Here is a 22181-nt window from a genome sequence, read left to right on the forward strand (position 1 = left end):
GGAAAAGTATCTGCAGTCTTGTGATCCGGAGCGTGTGTGAAGTGCTCAGCTTCTCAGGCTGGAGCTGAGTCTCTCCCCAAGGAAAATGAGCTCTTCTGCAAGTAGTTCATGCTAACAGTTTCTACCTTCTGTTTTACCAGGACTTAGAGAATCAGATGCACATAGCAGAGCAGAGACGGAGGACCCTGCTGAAAGACTTCCATGACACATAAGACAGGAGGAAGTGACAAAGTGCAGGGGTGAGAGCAGCGAGTGAAGTGATGGCAGCTTCACCGGGATAAGCAGGCACTGCCTCTGGGAGAACACGGCCAAGGACAAAGCCACCCCTCCCCTTGCAAGTCAGACACATGCAAACACCACATCTTAGTCCAGTTTGTTCTCTTATCTTTCTGTTTCTGCCAGGCTAGAGGCCAGAGTTCAGATTGGCATATTTCCTGGGACATTTCCCTCCTGCCCTTGATGGTTTCAGAAGGGGAGGGAGTTTTTCTCTGAATGGCTGTTAATAGTATTAGATCATTACAATTTATGTAATTTTCAACGGTTGTACAATTATACAGACAAACCTTAGAATAACACACAACCCTTTTTAAAAATAAATTGGCAGTGGAGTGTTTTTCCTTAATCTGCTTGTAAATTTAATGGGCTTTTCCCCCTCTCCCTCTCCCTTCCTCTGACCCAAAAATCCTCCTAGGCACTGAAGGAGGTTACAAAACATCTCGGCTAGATTTCCCGATGCTCTTAACCAGGGCATTGTAGCATTGGCATTGCACGAGGAGAGTGGCTGGTGTTAAGAGTGGCTGCTGCTGTGTCTGACCCGACAGTACCAGCAGTGGCCATGATTTAGTATGATTACATGTGACATCTCTTTTCTTGTAAATCAGCTGTGCAAAATCCTGCTATACAAACAAAAGCAAACAGAGGAATTGTAGGGGAGAGACCAAGTTAATACTGGGGGATATGCCTTGAGTCAGGTCAGATTCTGCATTTGATGAATTTTAGGTCTTCCATGTAGATTTTTGCTTTACTTGTTTTTGTGGGGAGGGTGTTGTATTGCCAAAGTGAGTGATGAGGGAATAGTAGCATACAGTTGTTAATCAAGGCTTGGGGCTTTTGCAGAGTGAAACAATCCATGTTATAGCAGTGCCATGCAGCCTGGTAAAGATTATTTGTGCCTGCTGAGTAACATGGCTGAGAAAATTTGATCCCATTCGTCAAGGTGAGACTAAACACCGCTACATTATGAGGAGGAAGGATTATGTACAACACACTCCCTGGCACATGTTGGCAATGTGGACGGGCACTTGAATACAGGTGCGCTGCTTGTGCCGAGCCTGCACCAAGCCAGGCAGAAAATTAACTAGCAAAATTAATTTATTTGTATATTAGTATTGATACTGGTGGGACTTATCAGAAAATTGATTGTTTAGGAGCATGTGGAGCTTTTTTATTAACATTCTTTTTTCTAATGTAAAATATACACTAAAATAAAAATATGAAAACCTAGTTCATCTTGGTAGGGGTTAACATCAAAAAGGTTACTTAAATGCTGATGCTTGCCTGTTTGCTGCAGGAAGCAGGTCACATGTTAAGATTTCACAGGCATGTATGTCACCTGCACCAGGAACATGTTGTTTGCGGCCAGCAAGGTGGAGCTGGAGTCTCCGATTGGAGGAAATCTTCACCTCTGCGGGGAACTCATGGGATTCTCTTCCATGCCGTACGTGGAAGTGTTGCCTTTGATGCATCCCTGTATATTCTCTTGCTCTTACATAACGTCACTTGACAAAGATTAAACTGGAGGGGGAAAAGTGCTAAATTCCTGCATGTCAGAATAAGCTATCTCTGCTGTTGGAGCCTTTTTCATGTACCTGAGACATGTGAGCCAAGTATTTTCAGCACGTATAATTGGGCAGGTGGATTTTAACAAGAGAGAGGAATCAGTTTAAAGGAGTAGCAGCTGTTGTAGGAGATAATCCTGTGGCCATGCTTGTTGTACACAGAGGAAATTTTCAAACTGAGAGGCCTTTTCCTTCCTCCCTCCCTTCCCCGGTGTGGGATGCATCCTCAGGGAACGGGGCAACCTACTGCCAAGGGGCTGCTGGCAGTGGAGTGGGGGTTACAACAGAAGCAGCTGAGGGTAGAGCAGGGTTGCAGAGAGGTGGCTGGAGCCAGGGAGCGGGGCAGGGGCAGGGAGGGAGTCCATGGTTTCTGGGAGCAGTGCTGCTTGCTGCGCAAGAGATCTCCGCAACCGTGGCTCCTTGCGTTCCTGCTCTGTCCTGTCTGGCTCTCCTCTAGGCTGGAGCCATAGAGGTAGATATGTTCTTGCTCCAGCTGCTGCCTCCTGACTTCGTTCCCTCCTCTGCTCCCAGCAGCAGCCTCTTTGTGCCCTCCTCATTATATATTCTAGGGTCAGTCTCTTCCTTCCTCTCCCCTTCCCAAATGATTGTCCAAGTCTGGGCACACTGGACCCAGGGGAAGGGATAGCGCAGGGGAAGCTTGCTGAGACCCGGCAGTTTGCAGTGCATAGAACCAATGTTTAAACTGTTCTTTAAAAATGTAATGTGCAAAGTACTAATTAGGATAAAAGCGGGTGTTCTTGTTGTCTAAATGTAACTATCATAACACCTAATCTCTGCAGAGTAGGTATATGGAGTTTCCTAATCCCAAAGAACTCTCACTTCTGTTACATAATTGTCCAGCTTTGAGCTAGATGAGAATGGGGTTTTGTCTGTCTCCCTCCCTCTCCCATGCCCCCACAAAATGCTTTGCTATGAATTCTTGTTTGTAGACAAGCTAGACCGTATAGCTGCAGCCAAACTTACTGAACAGACTGCTGAGATGCTTGGCTGGGGAACAGTCATAAATATTGCACAGCGCGCCCCCTTAATTCTTTCAAATTTTCTGAAACTAGAGCTTTGTCAGCAGTTCTATTTATTTTAAAAGAAAACAAAACACCCTTTCTGAAGGTGGTGAAAGCCCTGGCTTGCACGCACAGATCCTATTTCTATGCTCTCTAGGAAAACAACAGGACTGACTTGCTTTTGCAGCCCAGGCAGGGTGAATTCTGTATTGGTGTCATACAGAAAGTCGCAGACTCCAAGACGAAACCTGCAGAGCACAGGGACTATTGGCTCTTTGTGTAAAGTGGCTGACGCTGCTCGAGAGGCAGGTGGCAGGAAGGAAACGGGAGTCCTCAACGCCAAAAGACAAGGCCAGGTTTTTCCCCTCTAATAGGTACACAGCCCTATTCGAGTCAGCAAGGTTACATGAATGTAGGTGAAGAGAAAGTGGCTCAGGAGCCGTTAATTCTGAGGCACAGGTTTCCCTTTGGTGCATTACTGCTACAGCTGTGGAATGTTTGAGCTCTTTTTTTCTTTTTGCACTCGTTTCCAGTTCCTGCGCCAGCCTGACACCTCTCCATCCTTGCGTCCAATACTCTTTTATTTCAGCTTCGCTTGTGTTAGTGCATTGGCTGCCTCATCTCTAATAGTCCTCAGGCTTCCCAGACTGTAACAAAAAATTTTCTACTGATGACGTAAACTGCATGACTGCTGCTCTGTGCGCTGGCAGGCACAGGGGCAGCAGGAGGTTTCTGTACTATAGTCTTGCACTCTAAATTTTAGAGTTTTTAAGTGGGTGGAAAAAAATATAACTTTATTTTTAAATGAGGCACTTGCTCTGGGAATTCCTTTCCTCACCCCGCTCTGGTTCAGGCTGTGGGACAGCGTTGGCGGGGGGCTGCGGTGTACCCCGACGGGGGCTGGGGGGTCCGCAAAGCCACTGCCACCCCTCGCTTTTCTTCGCAGGCACTGGAGAGGGGCAGGGGCGGCGGAAACCGCCCGGGAGACGGTTGCCAGAGGTGTGCCCTTGGTTTATTTGAAATAAATTGTGACTTTCTAACTTCGGAGGTGTCCTGGCTCTTCTTGGGGGGCGGGAGAGGGCAGCGCCCGCCGCTACACGTGCTTCTTCCCGGCCCCGCCCCCCGCGGCGCGCTGGCCCCGCCCCCCGCGGCGCGGTGACGCAGCACGCCGGGCGGTTGCCAGGGTGACGCGCGAGGCCTGGCGGGCCGGGGGCGCGATGGCGGCGGCGGCGGCGGCGCGGGCGGAGGGTTCCCCGCTGCCCGGCCCGCCGGGAGGCCGCCCGCGGCCCGTCTGCTCGCGGCCCTACTTCCTCGTCCTCATGGTCTTCGCCCACCTCTACGTCCTCAACGTGCTGGGGCTGCTGCTCTTCGTGCACCTCAGCGCCGGCGAGGCCGGTGGGCCGCCTGCCGCCCCCCCGCCGCCGCCGCCGCCGCCGCCCGCCCGCGCCCTCCCGCGCCTCGAGGGCATCAAGGCAAGGCCTGCGCCGGGGGCCTGGGGCCGGGGCCGGGGCCGCGCCGCCGCTCACCGCTGCTCTCCCCGCAGGTGGGCCACACGCAGCGGGTGGAGCTGGTGCCCGGCAGGGTCCACGCCGTGCGCACCCTCAGCCTCAAGCCGCTCCTCTTCGGTGAGTACCGGCCCCGCTGCCTCCCACCCCCGGCATCCTCCCCGCCGGCAGGGCAGCGGCGGAGACCGGCCCGCGCTGCTGCCGGCCCCCAGGCGCGCCGGGAGCGGGCAGCCGGCTCGGTGCCTCCCCCGGGGCTGGCTCGTGGGGGGACGGGCCCGGCCGTCAGCCGGGGCCGGGGCCGCGGGAGCGGTGCCCGTGGGTGCCGGCGGGCAGCGGCAGGCAGGTCTGGGAGGTTTCCGCCGCCCGCGCTGCCCCGCCGGCTTCCACCGCCGCCGCCCGAACGGTGGGGGGGGTCTGTCTCCCACCCGCCGCTGTCTTACACCCACTCGGGGGAAAACGACTCCTCGCGTGTTCGCTTCTCCCCCCCTGTGTCGCTTCTCCTCGGGGCTGCGTTAAAGGAGCGTGGCTTTGTTGGAGGTCTTTTGATGCCGTATTCGCAGCGGTTGCTTGTCCTGGATGGCCTGCTTAGAAGGATTTGGAAGATGAACCCTTGCAGGTTCTTCAGATTCCCGTTAAAACACCGTGAATAGGCAGAAGGTCGCTGAAGAGGACCTCGAAGAAGCTGCTAAGTATTAGGAAGGGACAAGAGATCCCCAAACTTCTGGTAATAAATGACGATAAAGCAGTTTAGTGTTGCTGCTTCGGTGCTGAGGAAATGAGTAACAGGAGAATTGATAGATTTAATGTCTTCCACCATTTTGCCTCCCGTTCTAGATGTATCTTTATTTCTGGCTGCTCGGATATACAACCACACGACATCCTTCTTTCAGATATTTTAAAACCTTCGTTACCTTTCTGTGATTTTTGCTGTGACTGATAAAATCTCATTAATTGAACTCTGTGTTCTGGAAATCCACTGAGAATATACAAATTAATTTTTTGGGACAGACGATTACAAAGTTCCGACTACTGCGAAGTCAGAGAAAACCTGTTGTCTCTGCAAAGATAGTATTGAGAGTCTTTTAGATGTTTTCTCAATAATATAAGAAGAGGGTTTTTTTCTGATTCCAAGTAGATTATACACACTGAAAGCCTGGCCATAAATCAGATGGGTTTCTTATTAAACTCCTTTAATGCAATAAGTATCTGGAAGAAATATACAAAATTATTTTGTCATTTCTACATATGTGGTACTCATGGTATGCAAATTTCTAAATGGATTTCTGTCAGACATTCAGTGAACAGACACACCAACCTGGAGCTGATACCCCGCAGCATTCACAAAACTGACGTCATTACCAGAACCATGGTCTGGGGCAATCGCTCTGGTTTTTGCTCAGGAAAACTCCTGTTTCCACCTTCTCTGCCCTACCGGTACTGCTTAAGTACAAGAGTTGATCCTGGCCTGCGAGGAAGGTGCTGAAGGTGAGAAAAGGCAGGTTGGTCCTGGCAGCAGTAACCCCATAGCTTTTAACTTGTCACGCCGGCACCTCCATCGGTTCTTTGCTCCCTGAGGATGGTGTCGGGGACAGCGACGGACGTGAGATGCCACGCGAGTCTATTCTCCTTTGTCCTCCAACAGGGAGTCCCTTATTTAGAAACCACAACTCGCAAGACAGCTCTTATCTCCTGGATGAACCTGCCAGGAGCCAGCTCTGACTTTAAAAGACTTCCAGAGACTTCTCTATCTATGCAAACAGTAGCAATCTAAATCAACTGGTTTAAAAAACCCCTTAATTTACTGCATCTCTGTTGCTTAAATTAGAGGAAGTGTGTGTTTAAGTGGGTTGTGTTAGACAAAACCAGAAGTCGCTAGCAAGGAAGGACTCTTGAATTTCTGGGGATTTTACTTAACACAAAGTGTTGCGGCATGCGAGAGCCAATTTAAGGAAATAAGTGGCTGGTCTGTGATCTTTGCTTTCAGCAGAGCAGGCTGTAGTGGGACTACAGCAGCGGATGGCTCGTTAATGATTTAATGTGAGCTCTCTGCTTTGGAGCATGGCACTGGGCACCATAGGGGAACTTGCGGTTTGTTTTTAAATGTGGGTAAGTCATCTGCATTGAACCCAAGCGTATTTCATGGAGCTATGAAAAAGTCCCTGCCCTATTTTTTCCCCCTCTGGCTACGAGACGTCATTTCTAAAGCTTGTAAGTCAGGCCATCTGTGCACTTTTTAGTTAGGAAACACTAGTAATCAAATAATCCTATTAATGGAAAACAAATATCAGACAAAGCCTTTTCAACCTTCAGAGCTTTTATGTGTTCTGTTGTGTTTTCCAAACGCAGTCTGTTCAGAAGATACTGCCATTGCAGGGACCACCTGGCAGCGGATTCTGTGGATTGGGCGGCGGTTTGCAAGACAAGGCAGCAAGGGAGGAATAAAAATAGGAAAACCTCGCTGTGTTTTTCTTCTGAGCCTCAGGGAACAGAAGTAATCACTGCACAAATGTCAGGGCGCAGCTGAATTTCAGTGTGAGCGTCTGAGTGCTTGTCTCAGCCCACACTCAATCTGAAGAGGAGATCACATCGTGGGTTGTTGATGTGCTTTACGAGCACAGGGAGGCAATGTGTCTCCATCAAACCGGGTGGCTCTCTCCACAACCGAGACTGCAGGCGTCATGAACAAGGCAGAACGTGTTTCTCACAAAAGCTGTTTTTCCCCTATTTCCTTATTTCAGTCCCAAGTTGAATCCAGTGTAGAAAACTTTCCACAGACAGTGCTTTGTTAGGCAGTAGAAATCCGACTTGTTTTCTCATTTGGGGATTTGCTGTTTTCTGCTCTGTGGTCTGGAGTGTAGAGCTGTAGCTGTGTTTACCCCTGCAGGGAATTACGGTCCCTCCTTACTTGGGTGAGAGAGTGAGCTGCAGAGAACTTGTTGAGACTGGGTTTTGCCACCTTTTCTGTCTTCCTTGCCTGCAGGGGGAAGGCCAGACAGATGTGTAACATTTCTTCCCCCCCATATCAGAACTGCAAGTATCTCCTGCTGTGCTGTGGTCGGGGCTCACCTCCGAGTCCCAAGCAAAGCTGCTGTTGCACACCAAAGCAGAAGTTTAAACAGCTGATGTCCCACTCCCACGCTGCTCTTTCTCAAGGCTCTTGTGATACCTTTGTCAGTTCCCCGGTTACCAGAATCTTCTGATCCAAACTGAATTTCTGATGTTAAAAAATTGTTTTCCCTGTTACGCAGAAATCCTCAGCTATCTTTGCTCTGTGCCTTTCCTGCTCGAGAACGGCTGTTTCCTTTTACCTGTGCGGATGCTCATCAGCTCTCAGCGTAGCAAGCTGAGGGGACAGCCTGAGTGACTGCTCAACAGTGACTTTAGCATTCATTTTTTAAGGGGCCAGGCGTTGCCGGGGCGGGTTCCTCTCACCTTTAATTTACCTCACACTGTTCAAGAGTAAAGTATTTGCTCCGTTACACAAAAAACATCACTTAGCAGTCAGGGAGGCTTTCATGTAATCTCTCTGGACAGAAAGCAAGCAGGCACTTGGACGGCATCAATGTCTCGAGGTCAAATAATGAAGCTGAAATGGCTATCAACTTTGATGAGAACTAGAAGGAACTGTTACTACAGGTCTCTTCTAGTTCGTGTTCGCCTGCAGAGTTCAGTTCAGTGTTGTTGTGACGTTGGATCCTACACAAAGCCGTCCATCGCAAGTCCTGGATCTGCAGAGCCTTGCGAGAGGAATACATTAAATCTGCATCCTTAAGCTCTGTCTCAGTAAAACAGGGATCTGTAGTGAGGTCCTATCTGTGGACTATGACTGCTTTGAATCACCTAAAAATATTGTCTGTACATCTCCAAAACACCAACTGCCAGGGAAAGGAGTTTTCTAGCCATAGGGAAAGGAGCAGTTTCTTATTGTTGGAATTGAGATTTTTCAGACCTTCCGGCCAGCCTGTTCAGGGCAGCGGTGATGTTTCCACCTCCGCACCGCCTGGTGCAGGTTCCTGTTCTTCTTCTGCCAGGCGTAGGCCTTGTTCACCACCACTTTGTCACTTTGTACTTCTCCGCTTACAACAAAGACCCCTGCGTGAGTGCCTCTCATGATGTTGTGGACACAGGTAGCATCTATGTCCAGCCACTGCTGGAGTCTGGCGGGGATTTCGGTTCTGAGGAGCGGGCCGTGCTTCAGGACCTCCACCCTGGAGGGGTCCAGGTCGAAGTCCGAGATGGTGGTGGTCATGTTCTTCCTCAGGATTCGGATTTTCACTGCTGCGGGGGTTGGAAAAAGAGCTGTTAGTTCTCTTTACTTTTCATAGCTCTTACCTACTTAAACACACAGCCAACGCAAGGCTGTTTCTGTAATGCTGTTTCTGTAATGTGGTGACGCATCCATCCAAGCTCTTGTAATTGCAGTGAACTTGTAAAAGTTCTCGTTTGAGGTTAGTTTCCAGTACAGAACACCATTCTTCTCACTCCGCTTTTCTCATGAGAGTGGCGAAGGCATATCAGCACCACTCCGTGGGCAGAAACCCTGTAGGAAGCAGAGGCACAAGCAAGTGGATGCATCAAAGTCCTGGTCTCGTGCAAATTACTTGACTTTTTTCTGAGCTGGGATTTCAGGAGGTGACATGACTGCCAGCTGCCCAGGATTTTTAACTTTTTTTTTTTTTTTCATGAAGGTCTTGTGCCTGAATTCAGGACAGTGTCTTGAAAACTTCCTGCCAGCTGATTGAGCAGAGCCAGTGCTGCCACCTGCTTGGGCTAGGAGAGGGAGAGTCGCGTTACTAGAACAACGGTATTGAAGTTTGAAATAACTAACATGGAGTTTGCTAAAGGTTTTTATGGGCATCGATTGAAATGTTTGTCTCCGAGGGAACACCAGAGTAGTGCTTGTATTTAGCAGCCACAGACCAAAACCAAATCAGAGCCCACAGAAATAAAGCAGCTCTTCACCTTCGGTGCTGCCTGGAGCTGGGCCCTCCTGCTACCTAACAGGTAAGTTGGGACCTGAAAATCCCTGGGATCTGCTGTGAAAGCTGCATTCCTCCAAGTCAGTTTGTTATGGCAAAGCCATTTTCTGTCCATGCCACTACTTGGCTGCTGGAGGGAATGGCAGCAACTGAGAGGAGGAGGGTGGTTACTTACCAAAATCATTGGCACAGAGGTTTTCCAGGATCTCCCTGGCAGTGCTGGCCTCCTCAAGCTCACAGTCCTTGCAGCTGGCTCGGGGCACTGCTGCAACAGAAATTTGGTTGTAACACCCTTGTCAAGCTTCACTGGAAAAGGCAGAATGCAATTTTTAGATCTGCGAGTGGTGGCTTGCTGTTTCTGAGTGGTGCTTCCTCCCGAGCTACCCAGTCCCTGGAGAGACAGCTTAGGCTGCCAGGGTGGGAAATGTTAAGCTCTCCTTTCTGTGGCTGGGGCAGACGCTGCTTGTCGTGCTTTGTTTAGGCTTGCGTGTGTTGCTGCATGTTAAAGCAGCAGTGAAGATGCTTAATGAAGATCTCCTCGTTTGGATGAAACAGTAAAGCCATTGGTATGGCCAGACTCCATCCAGTGATGCTGAAATGAGGCGTCTGTTCTCCCCTTAACTGCTCTTGAATCTCCCCCAGTATTCATCAGTATCTGAGTGTTTAATTTAGCCTTTCAGTCTTAAAGATTTTTTTTTTTATTGTGTAACTCATGTCTGCAGAGGCTTATGCCCCTTTGTGGTGTTTCCTAATGTTTAAAGTGAAGGCTTGCAAAACATTTCTTTTTGCATGTTTATTTAAACCCTGGACACAGCTAAAAGATCAGGGCTGCAGCTCCGTAGCTCTGCTGGAAGCACATCTCACCGCCTGGAGCCTGCACACAAGCTGTGCCTGAGCGTTAGGCTTTTACAGCGATTTCTTCCCCCTGCCCCAAACCCCGCATGGTCTGATGGCACCCGGGGAGCTAATGAATACAGTAGAGAGGGGAACAAGCTGCAGTACACTAATTTTCTAGACACGGTGGAGTTCCCAGAGAGAACAAAACTAGAATTTATAATTTATTTTTTTTAATATGGCTTAAACCCAGAAATATTAGGAATAGAAACAAGGCACAGGCTCATCCTTTTGAGCTTTCAGTGTTACATATGGGAAAACATATGAGGGGAAAAAAAACCCAAACCCTTACTTCTCCTGCTCGAGGAATTTTCATCTGTGGAGACTGCCGCGATGCACAGTTCATGATCTGCAGGAAACTTGTTGCAGTTCAGGATTTCGGGCCAGGGGTAGCCGTAACAAGCCATGACGGGTGCGCAGCTTCTCTTGACGGCTTCGCACAGGCTGCGGCAGGGGTAGATGAGCCTGGGGAGGGGATGGGGATTGCAGCAGCTGTGGACTCCTGGCAGCAGGCTGAGGGTCGAGCCCTGGCACTGCGCTGCTGCCACACAGGGCTGTGTTGCACACTGTAGGGCTAGCAGAGCTATTTTGGGATCTTTGATGTGTTTTGAACATTCATGCCCAGGAAGCAAACAACGAATTTCCGAGGACAGGAAGGATGAGGCTGTTTGATACAGGCTGCTGCCAGAAGCCCTTCTCCTCCCCGGCATCTTCTCTAGTTGTGCAAAGGCTGCTAAACTTTACAGGTGCCTAATTAGATACCTGATTTCCTTAGCAGCTCTGTCCTTTGATGGCTGCACCTCAAAACTGAGGATTTCTCTCTGATGCTGGCACTGTCGGGCTGAGGAAGCCCCTGCGTGGTTGGGGCCGGAGCTGGGAAGGGGGCTGCAGGGGAGGCGGGAGGTGAAGCCGATGGGTGCCAGCAGCTACTGTGGTGTGCAAGGGGGGTGGCCAGGGGAGACAGCAGTGGTGCCTGGGGTGGGAGAGCAGGAAAACCCAGAGGAGGGAACATAATGTTTCTGGTCCTGCGAGATGAAATGCTCATGTTTCACTTTCAGAGAGAAGGTCCCTGCTGGGTAATCCAATTGCCCCTCGCTGAGAGGGGCAGCACGGCTTCTTGGGGACTGCACTGATCACACTGCACACGTTTTCTCTCGGGAGGCAAACGCAGTTGCGCTCTTGGGGAGTGTTACTCGCTACAGCTGAAATAACTTGTAAAAACATCTTACCTGTCCAAGCAGATTGGTGCAAAGAGGGAGCAGAGGAAAATCCTAGCATCCGGGTGGCACTCCCTGGCCAGCAAGGGCAGCCAGCTGGAAGACTGCTGGATCACTTCTGGCATGGTCTCATGCTCCAGCAGGTTGGGAATCCTCATCTCAGAGTAGCCGATATCGTAGCACAAGGCCATGTGGTGTGGAATGGGCGTGCAGCTGGAGGATCTCCTCAGGTAGCTTGCCCAGGCTCCTGGAGAGCTGCAGAGCAGCAGGCGTGCCAGGAGACCCAGCAGCCATGGGCCACCCAGCCTCGAGGGGTGCCTGCGGTGGGCCGTGACCATGCTCGGAGCAAGCCGGGAGCGGGTGAACAGGCGGCACACCCTGGACTGAGCTGCTCCCGACTGTGGGATGCCTTTTATAGCCTATGAGGCACCTCTCTGTCAATCCATCCTCATTAAGTGCGGCCCTTTCAGAGCCCTCATGGGAAAGACAATGCTCCAATTTTCGTTTGCCAGCGGCCCCGATTGTTTGGATTTTAGCAGGGGTTTGGCTTAGATCAGCAGGTGTGGAAATGAGGGCAGTTGGGGAGGGATGAATGACTTGGCCCATGTGTCTTGGGGCTTTTTCAGCCAAGATTGAATCTCTGTTTGACACCAGTGCTCCAACCCATCCCCTTTCTCTTGCTCCAGGATTAGTCATTATTTCATAAACCCCCATGTTTTCCTCTCTTTTGTTTTTTGTAAAAGCAATCAAGTGTTGCTCAAAGTCAATTAGGAGGCATTTGTTTAGCTGGATCTATTGTTGAGCAGGCAGGGAGATAGGATGGTCTCACAGCCAGAAGTTAACCGTTTCGGAGAGCTGAGGGTAGAGAGGAACTAATTTGCAGCTGTGGAGCCAGGTTGTTTGCAGACGGGATTGGCAGCGCTCAGCTGGAAACCCCTTCACCTTGCAACCTGTGTGACAGAGCGCGCTTTCCTATTAACAGAATCTTTACTTCATTACAAAATCCCATTACTACTGCTGAAGAGCAGGATTGTCCTTCCTCCAGCACGTAATTAAGATTCCCGAAGCTGTCATTATTGTAGCCCAGTTTGGGGAACTGGAAATACTGGGGGCATCGCTTGCCAGCGCACACAGTTCATTCGGACCTGGTGCCGTGCCATGAGGTTCAAACCAGCCAGCGGAAGCTCCAGCTCTGAAGCATCTTCTGGCACAAGGACCCTGCGCTGCCTGTGGCGGAAATTGTTTCCTCGGAGGGTGTTACGGATACAGCCGGCTGCATTGTGTTTCTGGGGCTTCCCAGGAACATCTCATTTTCTCCAGGGCTAGTTCTGGTCTGTACTTAGCAAGAAGCCAACTGCTTATTGACAGTTTGAGCTGATAGGGTTGATTTAAGGTCATACAAGTAATTAACTTTTTTTTTTTCCCCCCTTTGAGGATTGCTGCTATAGTGGAGATATAATGTACCCTTGGCACATACCTGCAGGAGCTCTAGGGGGCTGTGATTTGGAGAGCAGGACCTCGGGCCTAGGAGCACTTAAACCTGTCCTGCTTTGGTGGTTTTTCTTTCCCTCTTCAAAAGCCTCAGCAGCTGGTAACAAGATCCCCGTAGCAGTGACAGACAGCAGCCAGAAGGACCTTCTCAACCTGCTGGGCCACAGTGTAACTGTGCTGTGGAACGGGACCTCGCCAGCGCTTTGCAAGTGCGTGCCCTGTGCACCATGCAGCTACAAATCTCTTGGCCTCATAGTCATCGGTGGATTTCTCTGCATTTAAATTTTCTTGGGATCCTGGTATTGCATGATTGCTGCTGATGTCATGCTGCAAAGGAAAGCTGGTGATACCAGGACGCTACTTGGGTATGGAGTGTGGCATCCACCATGTGCATTGTCTTCCCCTGTAATAATAAATTTGAAGACCATTTTTAGTGGGGGATCAAGGGAATGAGTGGAAATAAGTTTGGAAGTTGTTTCCTTGCTGTTTGAGTTTCATAGTGGAGCACTGTGCCAGGTTCCCCTGAAAGGCGTTTGGTTTTGTGCAAAGCGCTGTCCTCTCCACGTGAGAGCAAGGAAGCGTGAAGCTCTGGCCATCACCACTGCCCACCGCAAAGGTTTTGGCCTGCCTTCCTGTAGAGCAGCAGTTCCCAGACTGTGATCCACATGTCACCTTTGAAGTGATAATATGTGGTGATATGCATGTGTTTGTTCACTCCTTTGTCCATTGTGGTATCTGCGAGAGAGTTTAAGGGCTTGACCCCTGGATCCAAACATTTAGGAACTGCTGCTGTAAAAATACCCACCTCCAGCAGCTCAGGTGTGTGGTGTATGCTCTTTGAGAGCTCTTCTGGTAGAAGGCTGGATGTGTTTGAATGTCCCAAACTTAGGCAGTTTCTAAATTGCCCCCCCACCTCTTTTTTTTTTTTTTCCCCCTTCTGAGTGCCCTGCCATCGATATGAGGTTCCACTGTAACAGTTCCTCAGTCTCTCTTGCTGCTCACACTTTTGCTGCAGAAATTCCTGACTTCCTGACAGAGGAGGAGTGCAAGCTCATCGTCCATCTGGCACAGCTGAAGGGGCTGCAGAAGAGCCAGATCCTACCAACGGATGACTATGAGGAAGCCATGGAAATGATAGAAATCAGCCAGATGGATATTTTCAATCTGCTGGACCACAATCAGGATGGGCAGCTGCAGCTCAAAGAGGTAGAGTGCGGGACAGACTGGGGGAGGTTTGCTGGGAGACCTTCTGGCAGGTCCGCTCCTCAGATGGTCTCGTGATTACTCATGTGCTTGGGTAGGGGCAGACCCCAGTATATACCGATCAGTATTTGCTTAATTTTATGTCTCAAGACTTGTGCTGGTCTTCAGCATGGAAGTTTCTGGGCAAGTGTGCAGCAGTTGTGTGATGCTATTGGGAGGTAGCAACGGTCCTTGGCAGGAGATGTGTGTTTTGAAAACGCTGGGTAAAATGTTCCTTGTGCTGTGGGTTTCCTCTTGCTGGGTGTCGCAGGGAAGTGAGTTTGTAGTGTAGGCGCTGCTTTGTGCAGCCTGTGGGGACTGACTGCAGTCAATTGACCAGACGTCAGCAAAGCCACCCCTATTCATGACCCTGGAGGGGGATAATGAGCACCTTGTCCACAGCTCTTCAGCACCCTTGCCCTGTATGGCAGGGTGCATCAGGGCAGGCACTGGCAGTTCAAGGATGTCCCTCCCCAGGCTCCCGTTTCAGTCGGCGCTGGGGGTGTGTACTGTCCCGTGGGCAGCACACGTTGTGGAGTACGGGGAGCTGTGCCAGTGACAACCCAGGGCAAGGCTCCTTTCTCTGGAGGTCAGAGCCTGCTGAGAGCTCTCCGGGATACTGCATCTCTCTGTCCACGTGGAAAGGAAGCGATTTGTTCGAAGCCCTTATCTTGGACAAGTAAAAGCATTCACTTTTATCATCAGTAACTTTACTTTCCCTTCAAGAGAAAGAGCTGTGCCCCCTCCATCTCATGACTGGTTAATGGAGTCCCAGCAGTCATTTGCCATGACCTAAACTGGAAATAACAGCACTCATCAGCCACACACTGTGTGTGGCTGCCAGATGATTCTCTCTGCAATCTTTCTGCAGAGACGTGCTGACGCCTGGCTGGCCGATGCTCTGCAGAGGAGAGCCCGCCAGGCCTCAAAGCAGACAATCTGTAGGGTTTCATTAGTACAAGAAACCAGTGCCCAGTGTTGATCCATTTATGAATTTCAGGTGTTGACCCACACCCGGCTTGGGAATGGCAGGTGGATGACCCCTGAAAACATCCGGGAGATGTACACTGCAGTCAAGGCCGATCCCGACGGGAATGGTAAGAGCAGCTCCATGGGAATCCCTTCACCCTCAGCATGCTGGATGCCTCGCGCAGCCATGCGGGGCAGAGCAATAGCCATGTCCGTGCCCAGGCCTGTTTCTCTAGCTGTGTCCTTCAAAGGAAAATAATGCTGCTTTAGAGACCTTCGCAGAAAAGTAAAATCAGCGTAAACCTCTCATCGCAGCCCTCCTGCCCCTTCGTCACCAGTCTAGCAGCAGACTAGTTCCACCACCTGGTCTTAGATCCTGCAGAAGCAGGACCAGAACACAACTCTGCACTCCCTCTCCCCTGTCGAACCTGCCTTGGTTTGTGCCCAGCTGTAATGGGACCTTCAGGGTGCGCTTCTGCTCCCGTGGTCTGAGAGACCGCTCTGGCTCTGACTATGTAGCTCTCATTACCTGGGCTGCTGGTTTTAAGGGGCACCCTCCACTCCCCCCCTGTTTTCAGGGAGACTTCTGCAGCAGGCTGGGAGTGCTGCATCACTTGCAGGGGAGGGTGGAATAAGTGGAGGTGAGGGTAGTCTTGTTGGTCAGCCTTTGTTGCTGACCCCCCTCTCTGCTGCTGCAAATTCTCTGTATTCCATGAGGCCACTTCTGCCCCTCCTGCCCCCAGTCTCCCAAGGGCTCCTGCTGGTCCGGACGTGCACTCTAACCTCTGCTGCTCTAATTAGAGTGGCCTCAATTAAGCAACTCTCCATTTCCTAATCAAATTAAGTGAATGCACAGGCTCTGCACGCTCTCTTCCAGTGACCTGGCATTGAGAGCTGCCCAGGAGGAGCTGCTTTGGAGTTGAAGCAGTACCCGTGTGAATGCCTAAATATCCGGAGGGCACCCCGTGCCCCACTCCTCCGGGCTGGTGGCATTCTTGGCAGGGGTAGGAGCGTATGACTGAGTCCTCAGTGGCTTTTCCACCGGTCCGGACATTAACAAATGAAAGGTCCCATGAAAGTGCTCTTGGCAGGACCTCGCTTCCAGAGTGCTGCTTCCCTCTGTTGTTAGATTGGTACGTGACATCGAGAGACCAGGTCACAACCTGGATGCGGCGCTGCGTCATCAAAGACCAAGTGGAGTAAGGGGAAGTGGGGACAGGGAGACACTAGAAATAATAATGGTCTGGATAATTTGGTCATGACCACTGGCACCTGAGGAACTGTCCCAGGCTGACCCTGGTGGCTGGTCCTTCCTCCTGCTGGAGGGTGCTGTGTGCCCGGGGAGCAGAGCTGGCACCACAGCAGCACTGGGTTTGCTGCCTGAGCGAGCCCACTCGCAGCCCATGGTGCGTGCTGGCTGCCGGGCAGCCCGGTGCAGTATTCTGCATGCTCTGGCCCCACGGACCTGGTCCCCAGTGCAGGGCTTCCTTCTTCTCCAGAAAGGGGAAACAACAAACGCAAGGATTTTTCTGAAGCCGACAAAGGCAAAAGTCCATCCCTTGCTGAGTCCAGTCGAGTGCAAACAAGAAATACCTGTTTTAGTAGAAACCACTTTTTACCTCTCACTTTTCTGTTATTTCTACTTATGCAAGATTGTACTCTGTTGTATTTCTCGCTCATGTTTTGCAGTTACACAAATGCAGAAGAATGTACTGCTTGTTTTGGGTTTGGCTTTTTTAAATTACCATGCAAGGTTTTGTAGAAAATGGGGTCTGAGGTGTCCCACTCTGCTCTTAAACATGTCTAAATAAGTAACAAGCCCCAAGGCATCAGGTGGCACAAGCTTTTTGGCTGTGGTATTGCACAGGTTAGAACTGTAGTGGCTATTTCTCTCTTTTGATGGCTTGTTTTATGTGTTTTAGGAGAAAGTTCAAAATAGTATTTTGCCTGTCCTAGTTCTGACCCTGCACAGCAGCTAACAGTTCACTTTTGCAGGTTGCTGTATGCCCTCTGCTCAGCTAAAGGTGGGAGCGTTGCTGGGGTCTGTAATGCTGCACGTACGGGGTGCAGCCCGGGGTGGGCACAGTGGTGGACCCTGAATGGAACCCCGTGTTTGAGGAAGGCAGTTTCTGCAGTGCCCTCAGCTGGTGGTTTCTCCGAGTACAAGACGCCAAGAGCTATTACCTGCACCAGAGTCAGCCAGCTTTTCCTCTCTTCCCGTAGGTGTGCTGAGTTTGGAGGAGTTCAAACAACTGAATATCCGTGATTTCCACAAGTACATGGGAAGCCAGAAAGTCAAGATGAGCGACTTGGTGCGCAACAGCCAGCACACCTGGCTGTACCAGGGCGAGGGGGCACACCAGGTCATGAGAGCCATTCGGCAAAGGTAAGGGCCAGGCAGCCGGGGGGCGGTTGGGTTTGTGTAGGCACAAGGACCACCTGTGGTGGGAGAGGCAGTGGCAGACTTGCTAATATTCACACTTCCTAATTGCGTGAAAGTCTTTGGAGTATAAAGAGCAATGAACACAGACACGAAATGGGGAGAGGAGGTTTTCATTAGAACAAGAATTTGTATTGTCCCATGGAAAAGGAAAAAGAAAAATCAAACTTTTCAGCATCTCCATTCACTTTTGGGAACAGCCCTATAAAAGCAAGAAGACTTGGCATTATATGAAATAATTCATTCTAATTAGTAAATGAGCTTACTGGGAGAAACTGCCCATTTCCAATGCTGTCTGGGTGCCAGTAGTTACTGTCATTTGCTTTAGTTACTCATGCATTTCACTGAAATCTGCCTTAGCTGTTCAGAGCTGACTTTTTAACAAGCACGATTTCACCTCAAGTAAGCCAAGTTAGTTTAATCCTCCGAGCACACATATCACAGGGCAGGTCACAGCAGATGGGAGAACCTCTTACCCTTCCCTTCATCTCGGGTTTGGTACTGGGAAGCATTGAAACCCAGCATGCAGGCCAAATCGTTTAGCTGTGGTGAGTTTCAGATAATTGGCTGGAGAGTCTCTTGTTCTTGTGGTGCTGGTCCTCGCCCAGAACATGGGTGGGTAAAATCTGTCCCAAGGCTTGAAAATGGCTGTTGGCCACTCCTTTTCTTCAGTGCATTCCAGCAGGAGAATGGGGTCGCATATTGCCTTGATTAGAGCAGGCTGTGGCTGCCACCTTCTCCGTGCCAGCTAGCCAGCACACACACGCATCGTTATACTACTTTTACGCTCTTCAGTTGGCCACTGTTACGAGGACCTGAAGACATAGCGCTGAAGGAGGCTGTTACAGTCCTCCCTAGGACTGCGTGGTGCCTGGAGGGGCTTTGCCATCCTGCCTGGGTGCCACAATCCCCTCGTGCCTGCCCCGAGGGCTTCATCAGTCCAAATTCTCAGAGCTCTGAGTGTTCTTTGGCAGGTCTCAAGAGGTACCTGCTTGCCTTGGGGATGATCTCAGATGTAGCAGCGGAAAAATCCCAGAGCAGGAGGGCTCCGGTCTCCTTGATCACTTCCTGTGCCCCTCTGCCCTGGGGGAGGCTGCTGAAAAGGCAACAGGGAAAGGTGAGTTAGGTGACAAGAATATTCCTAGAGCTAGTCTCTCGTTCACTCTCAGCAGGGGGCCCTGTGCTTTGCTAACTGTCCCCGAGGTCTGTAGGCGGTGTGCAGGAGTCCAGAGAAGCCATGAGATGGCACATGAAGGCTCCAGGGACACACACAGAAGGGATCTTGCTGAGCAAGCAAAGTCTTCCTGAGAGCGGTCCTGCTGGAGATGCACCCTTCGGTTTGGGGGTTTTTTTATTAACCTTGATGAGGACTTTCTGAGCTGATGCTGATGGTCCAACAGATCTGTAAGGATCTAGTTATCTCTTGGCATGCCTGCTTCAGCCCATCCATCTCTCCAGTCTGTTGGGGAAGGGAGTTTTCTTTCTCTGGATTTATTCGGTGCTTGGGAGTAGCAGCCAACCAGGGTGATGGTGCTTTCCCCTCACCTGCTCTGCTCTCCTCTTCTCCAGGGTAATGCGCCTGACTCGCTTGCCCCCTGAGATTGTGGAGCACAGCGAGCCCCTCCAGGTTGTGCGGTACGACCAAGGAGGGCACTACCATGCCCACATGGACAGTGGCCCTGTCTTCCCCGAGACTGCCTGCAGCCACACCAAGCTGGTCGCCAATGAAAGCGCTCCCTTTGAGACCTCCTGCCGGTAAGGTCTGCCTTGGCACAATCTGGACCGCGCTAGAGAAGAGGTGTGGAGAGCTGTTTCACCTCACTTCACGTGGGGCTCGGTGCTCAGGTTGTGGGCTAGTAAGCCAGCTCTGGAGACCGCTGGCGTGGAGGGGCTTGAAGGGGGAGGTGGGTGAATCCTGCGAGTCCATGCAAGGAGGGCAGAGTGGTTCTGCAGAGCTGCTGGGCCATCCCCACCAGAGGCTAGAAATGCACCCTCACCGTTGCGGAAGGGGATTTTCTTTGTTGTCCTCATCTTGTCCTTGGAGAAAAGCTGATGATGTAAATCATGTATCTTGTGATGTCTTGGATGAACCGCTGTATGTATGGTGGAGGGGCAGGGTACGGACAGCCCCTGTGCGTCTCCTCCTGTTCCAGTTGTGTCCCCCAACAGCCACTCTTGTCTTGCAGGTACGTGACAGTGCTGTTCTACCTGAACAATGTGACTGGGGGAGGTGAAACAGTCTTTCCTATAGCCGATAACAGGACGTACGAAGAGATGGTAAATGAATCTCACCTACTTGTTACCCCTGGGGATTTTGAGTCCCTCTTTGAATGTCTTTATTTGCTGTGGCTGCAGAAGGGGCCTGGTGTGTGAGGTTGGTGGACGTTAGCCTTCGTAGATAGAGCATGGAGAAGCTGTGTCCTTTGAGGCCAAGGGAAGAGAGCAGGGCTTTGACAGCTGCAGCTCTCCCTGCTCAGAGGCGTGAGGGGTGGTCTATTGACCTTGCTGCTATAACATGGGTCCTGCTTGCTTCTGTCCAGGCAGGTTTCCTCAGGCTAAGTCTTGGCAGGTATGTTGTGCTTCTGTCAGACAACGTGTTAAGGAATGGGCGGCTGCTCAGAAACAGGTCATGGACCTCCAGGGGACTGAAACTGGCTGCTCCGGGTGGGTTGTGAAAGCCCTGTCCTGCCCAGCATCAGCCTTGAGCTGTCCCTGTGGGGCATTCAGGCAAAGGGCAGGATGACGGCTGGCAGCAGAGGCAGCCCAGTGCGTGCGCTTCGTTCCAGCCCCGTTTGCAACACCTTCTCTGTGGTTTCTTGCCAGTCTTTGATCCAGAACGACGTTGACCTGCGAGATACTCGGAAAAACTGCGACAAGGGCAATTTGCGAGTGAAACCTCAGCAAGGCACTGCTGTCTTCTGGTACAACTACCTGTCAGATGGAGAAGGTATGGTCCCGTTTCAAGACTCGGCTCTTGGGAGGGGTAGGACTGCAGGAGGTGACAGCCGTCTTCTTGCGGTGACTGGGAGCTCAGAAGAGAGCCAAAGGGTGGTAGCTGCCTGCTAGTGGGAACTGTAGAGTCTGCTTGTCACCAGCTGGGTAGGAGCTTCCTGACCCTGAAAGGCCTTTGTTTACAGGCAGTAGGTCAGTGGCTCCTGATGTCTTTGCGGGATGGGACTAGCTAGCAAACAAAGACCTTGGCTGCACTAGCCATCGCCAGCTGCCTTCCATCCTGCTGTGCGAGCTGAAACTCCTGCTGGAACTTGGTCTGCAATTCAAAATGTTTCACTGATGTGGTGTTGCCCAAAGGGGTGGGGAGGGGAGGTAGACAAAGGCACGGCCATCAGCTCTGCAGCACAGGGAGGCATGGCCCGACTCCTGCTTTATAGCTCGGCCGCAGCCTGATGATATGTGTCCTTGGGGCTATTTTTCTCACGAAGCACAGCGTGGTTTTCCCTGACAGCCAGGCTGGGGGATTGACATGAATCTTCCAGGCTGCTGGTGAGTATGACTCCAGAGTGTTTCGACGGCAGATTTTAAGCAGTGGTGGGAGGTAGGAGTTATAGCATCCCCTGGGAGCAGCCCATGTTTCCATCTCTAGAAAACCCACAGAGGAGGTCACAAGACCAGCGTTTGGGCTGTTGGATGATAATATCAAGACCATCATTCTCCTGTAAGAAGAGCCTTGTTGTGTTTTTATGAGCAAATTGTTCCTAAATGGAAGGCGGCTGCCGATGCAAGTCTGCCACAGAAAAACCATGGGACCTCTGTAAAGAGTGGATCATTGAGAACTGCTGAAATGCAGTCTCTAATAGGGCCGTCAGCCTCCGACTCCCACAGGCCTGCTCTCTTCCATGCCAGCCTCCCCTTTTGGGAAGAGCTGAGAAAAACAGCAGCCATGATGCAGAACGCGAGAGCCCCTTGTGCTGAGTGGAGACACGGAGGCCAACGAGAATTTTGCACATGGGGAGTCTGCCCTGGCGAGCTCCTCGTAGGTGCTAGGGTGGGGTAGCGCTAGGACAGAGGGCTGTCAGATGTACGTGAGCTAAGACCCAAGCAGGCGCTGTGGGCAGGAGAGCTGGCGTCAGCCTTCGCCGGCTGTGCCTGCCTGTGCGCTCCTGGCTGTGCCTGCCAGCGCTGCGTGCAGCCCTCCTCGCCGCCTCCTCACAGGGCTTTGCTCCGCAGGCTGGGTGGGGGAGCTGGACGACTTCGCCCTGCACGGGGGCTGCCTGGTCACCCAAGGCACCAAGTGGATTGCCAACAACTGGATCAACGTGGACCCCAACCGGCGGCGGCAGCTGCAGTTCCAGCAGGAGATGGAGCGCTACGCGGGGGCCGAGGCCGGGGCCGGAGCCCCGGGCGAGTGGACGGTGGATAAGGCCTACAGCGGGGTGCACCTGGAGCTGTAGGGCCGGGGGCGCAGGGGCCCGGCGGGCCTGGCCGCGCGCACGTGGCCTTTTCCCGCGCTGGGCGGGAGGGCGGGGCCGCGGGCCACGTGCGCGGCGGGGCCAATAAAGCGTGGCGAGGCGGGCACCGCCTCCGCGTGCTCTGGGGGCGGGGCGGCGGGGCCCGGCCAATGAGCGG

General features: G+C 51.7%; 3 protein-coding genes across 7 annotated transcripts in view; 2 read left to right on the plus strand and 1 right to left on the minus strand.

The window, feature by feature from the left end:
* ARIH2 (ariadne RBR E3 ubiquitin protein ligase 2) overlaps positions 1–3860 on the plus strand; it is a 35473-nt gene extending 31613 nt beyond the window's left edge. The window contains exon 14 of one of the 3 annotated variants that reach the window (XM_072876463.1): positions 141–3860. In XM_072876463.1, coding sequence (XP_072732564.1) covers positions 141–212 — 72 coding nt within the window. In that variant the 3' untranslated portion in view covers positions 213–3860. The remainder of the gene's footprint in view (positions 1–140) is intronic. The other 2 variants (XM_072876461.1, XM_072876462.1) reach the window with 2 other exon arrangements.
* A 188-nt stretch (positions 3861–4048) lies between these two features.
* On the plus strand, positions 4049–22169 carry P4HTM (prolyl 4-hydroxylase, transmembrane). The gene is made up of 9 exons (XM_072875545.1): positions 4049–4332; positions 4404–4485; positions 13962–14152; positions 15189–15285; positions 17381–17543; positions 19167–19352; positions 19784–19874; positions 20421–20544; positions 21783–22169. The coding sequence occupies exons 1-9, from the start codon at positions 4078–4080 to the stop codon at positions 22004–22006; spliced, it is 1413 nt and encodes a 470-aa protein (XP_072731646.1). The 5' UTR covers positions 4049–4077; the 3' UTR covers positions 22007–22169.
* Positions 5505–21801, minus strand: LOC140657875 (secreted frizzled-related protein 5-like). Of its 3 annotated transcripts, none has more exons than XM_072875547.1 (4): positions 11468–21801; positions 10531–10703; positions 9520–9606; positions 5505–8643 (listed from the first exon to the last, which is right to left on the minus strand). In XM_072875547.1, exons 1-4 carry the CDS (start codon positions 11791–11793, stop codon positions 8309–8311), a joined length of 921 nt encoding a protein of 306 aa, XP_072731648.1. In that variant the 5' UTR covers positions 11794–21801; the 3' UTR covers positions 5505–8308. The 3 variants fall into 3 exon arrangements, with proteins under 3 accessions (XP_072731648.1, XP_072731647.1, XP_072731649.1); XM_072875546.1 differs by having other exon boundaries at positions 9520–9609; XM_072875548.1 differs by lacking the exon at positions 5505–8643 and adding an exon at positions 8926–9135 and having other exon boundaries at positions 9520–9609.
* Positions 22170–22181: the final 12 nt, after the last annotated feature.

This window comes from Ciconia boyciana, chromosome 11 (genome assembly GCF_034638445.1).
Source record: "Ciconia boyciana chromosome 11, ASM3463844v1, whole genome shotgun sequence".
Taxonomy (NCBI): Eukaryota; Metazoa; Chordata; class Aves; order Ciconiiformes; family Ciconiidae; genus Ciconia; species Ciconia boyciana.

What these genes read in the sequence shown, in the direction of transcription:
- LOC140657875 (XM_072875546.1), bottom strand. Translation starts at nt 11,793, where the DNA reads ATGGTCACGGCCCACCGCAGGCACCCCTCGAGGCTGGGTGGCCCATGG. An exon ending in GCACCAATCTGCTTGGACAG is followed by an intron (nt 10,704 to 11,467) that starts GTAAGATGTTTT and finishes TCCCCTCCCCAG; the next exon opens with GCTCATCTACCCCTGCCGCA. An exon ending in AAATTCCTCGAGCAGGAGAA is followed by an intron (nt 9,610 to 10,530) that starts GTAAGGGTTTGG and finishes TTTCTGTTGCAG; the next exon opens with CAGTGCCCCGAGCCAGCTGC.
- P4HTM (XM_072875545.1), top strand. Translation starts at nt 4,078, where the DNA reads ATGGCGGCGGCGGCGGCGGCGCGGGCGGAGGGTTCCCCGCTGCCCGGC. An exon ending in CCTCAAGCCGCTCCTCTTCG is followed by an intron (nt 4,486 to 13,961) that starts GTGAGTACCGGC and finishes CTTTTGCTGCAG; the next exon opens with AAATTCCTGACTTCCTGACA. An exon ending in CCCTTTGAGACCTCCTGCCG is followed by an intron (nt 19,353 to 19,783) that starts GTAAGGTCTGCC and finishes CTTGTCTTGCAG; the next exon opens with GTACGTGACAGTGCTGTTCT.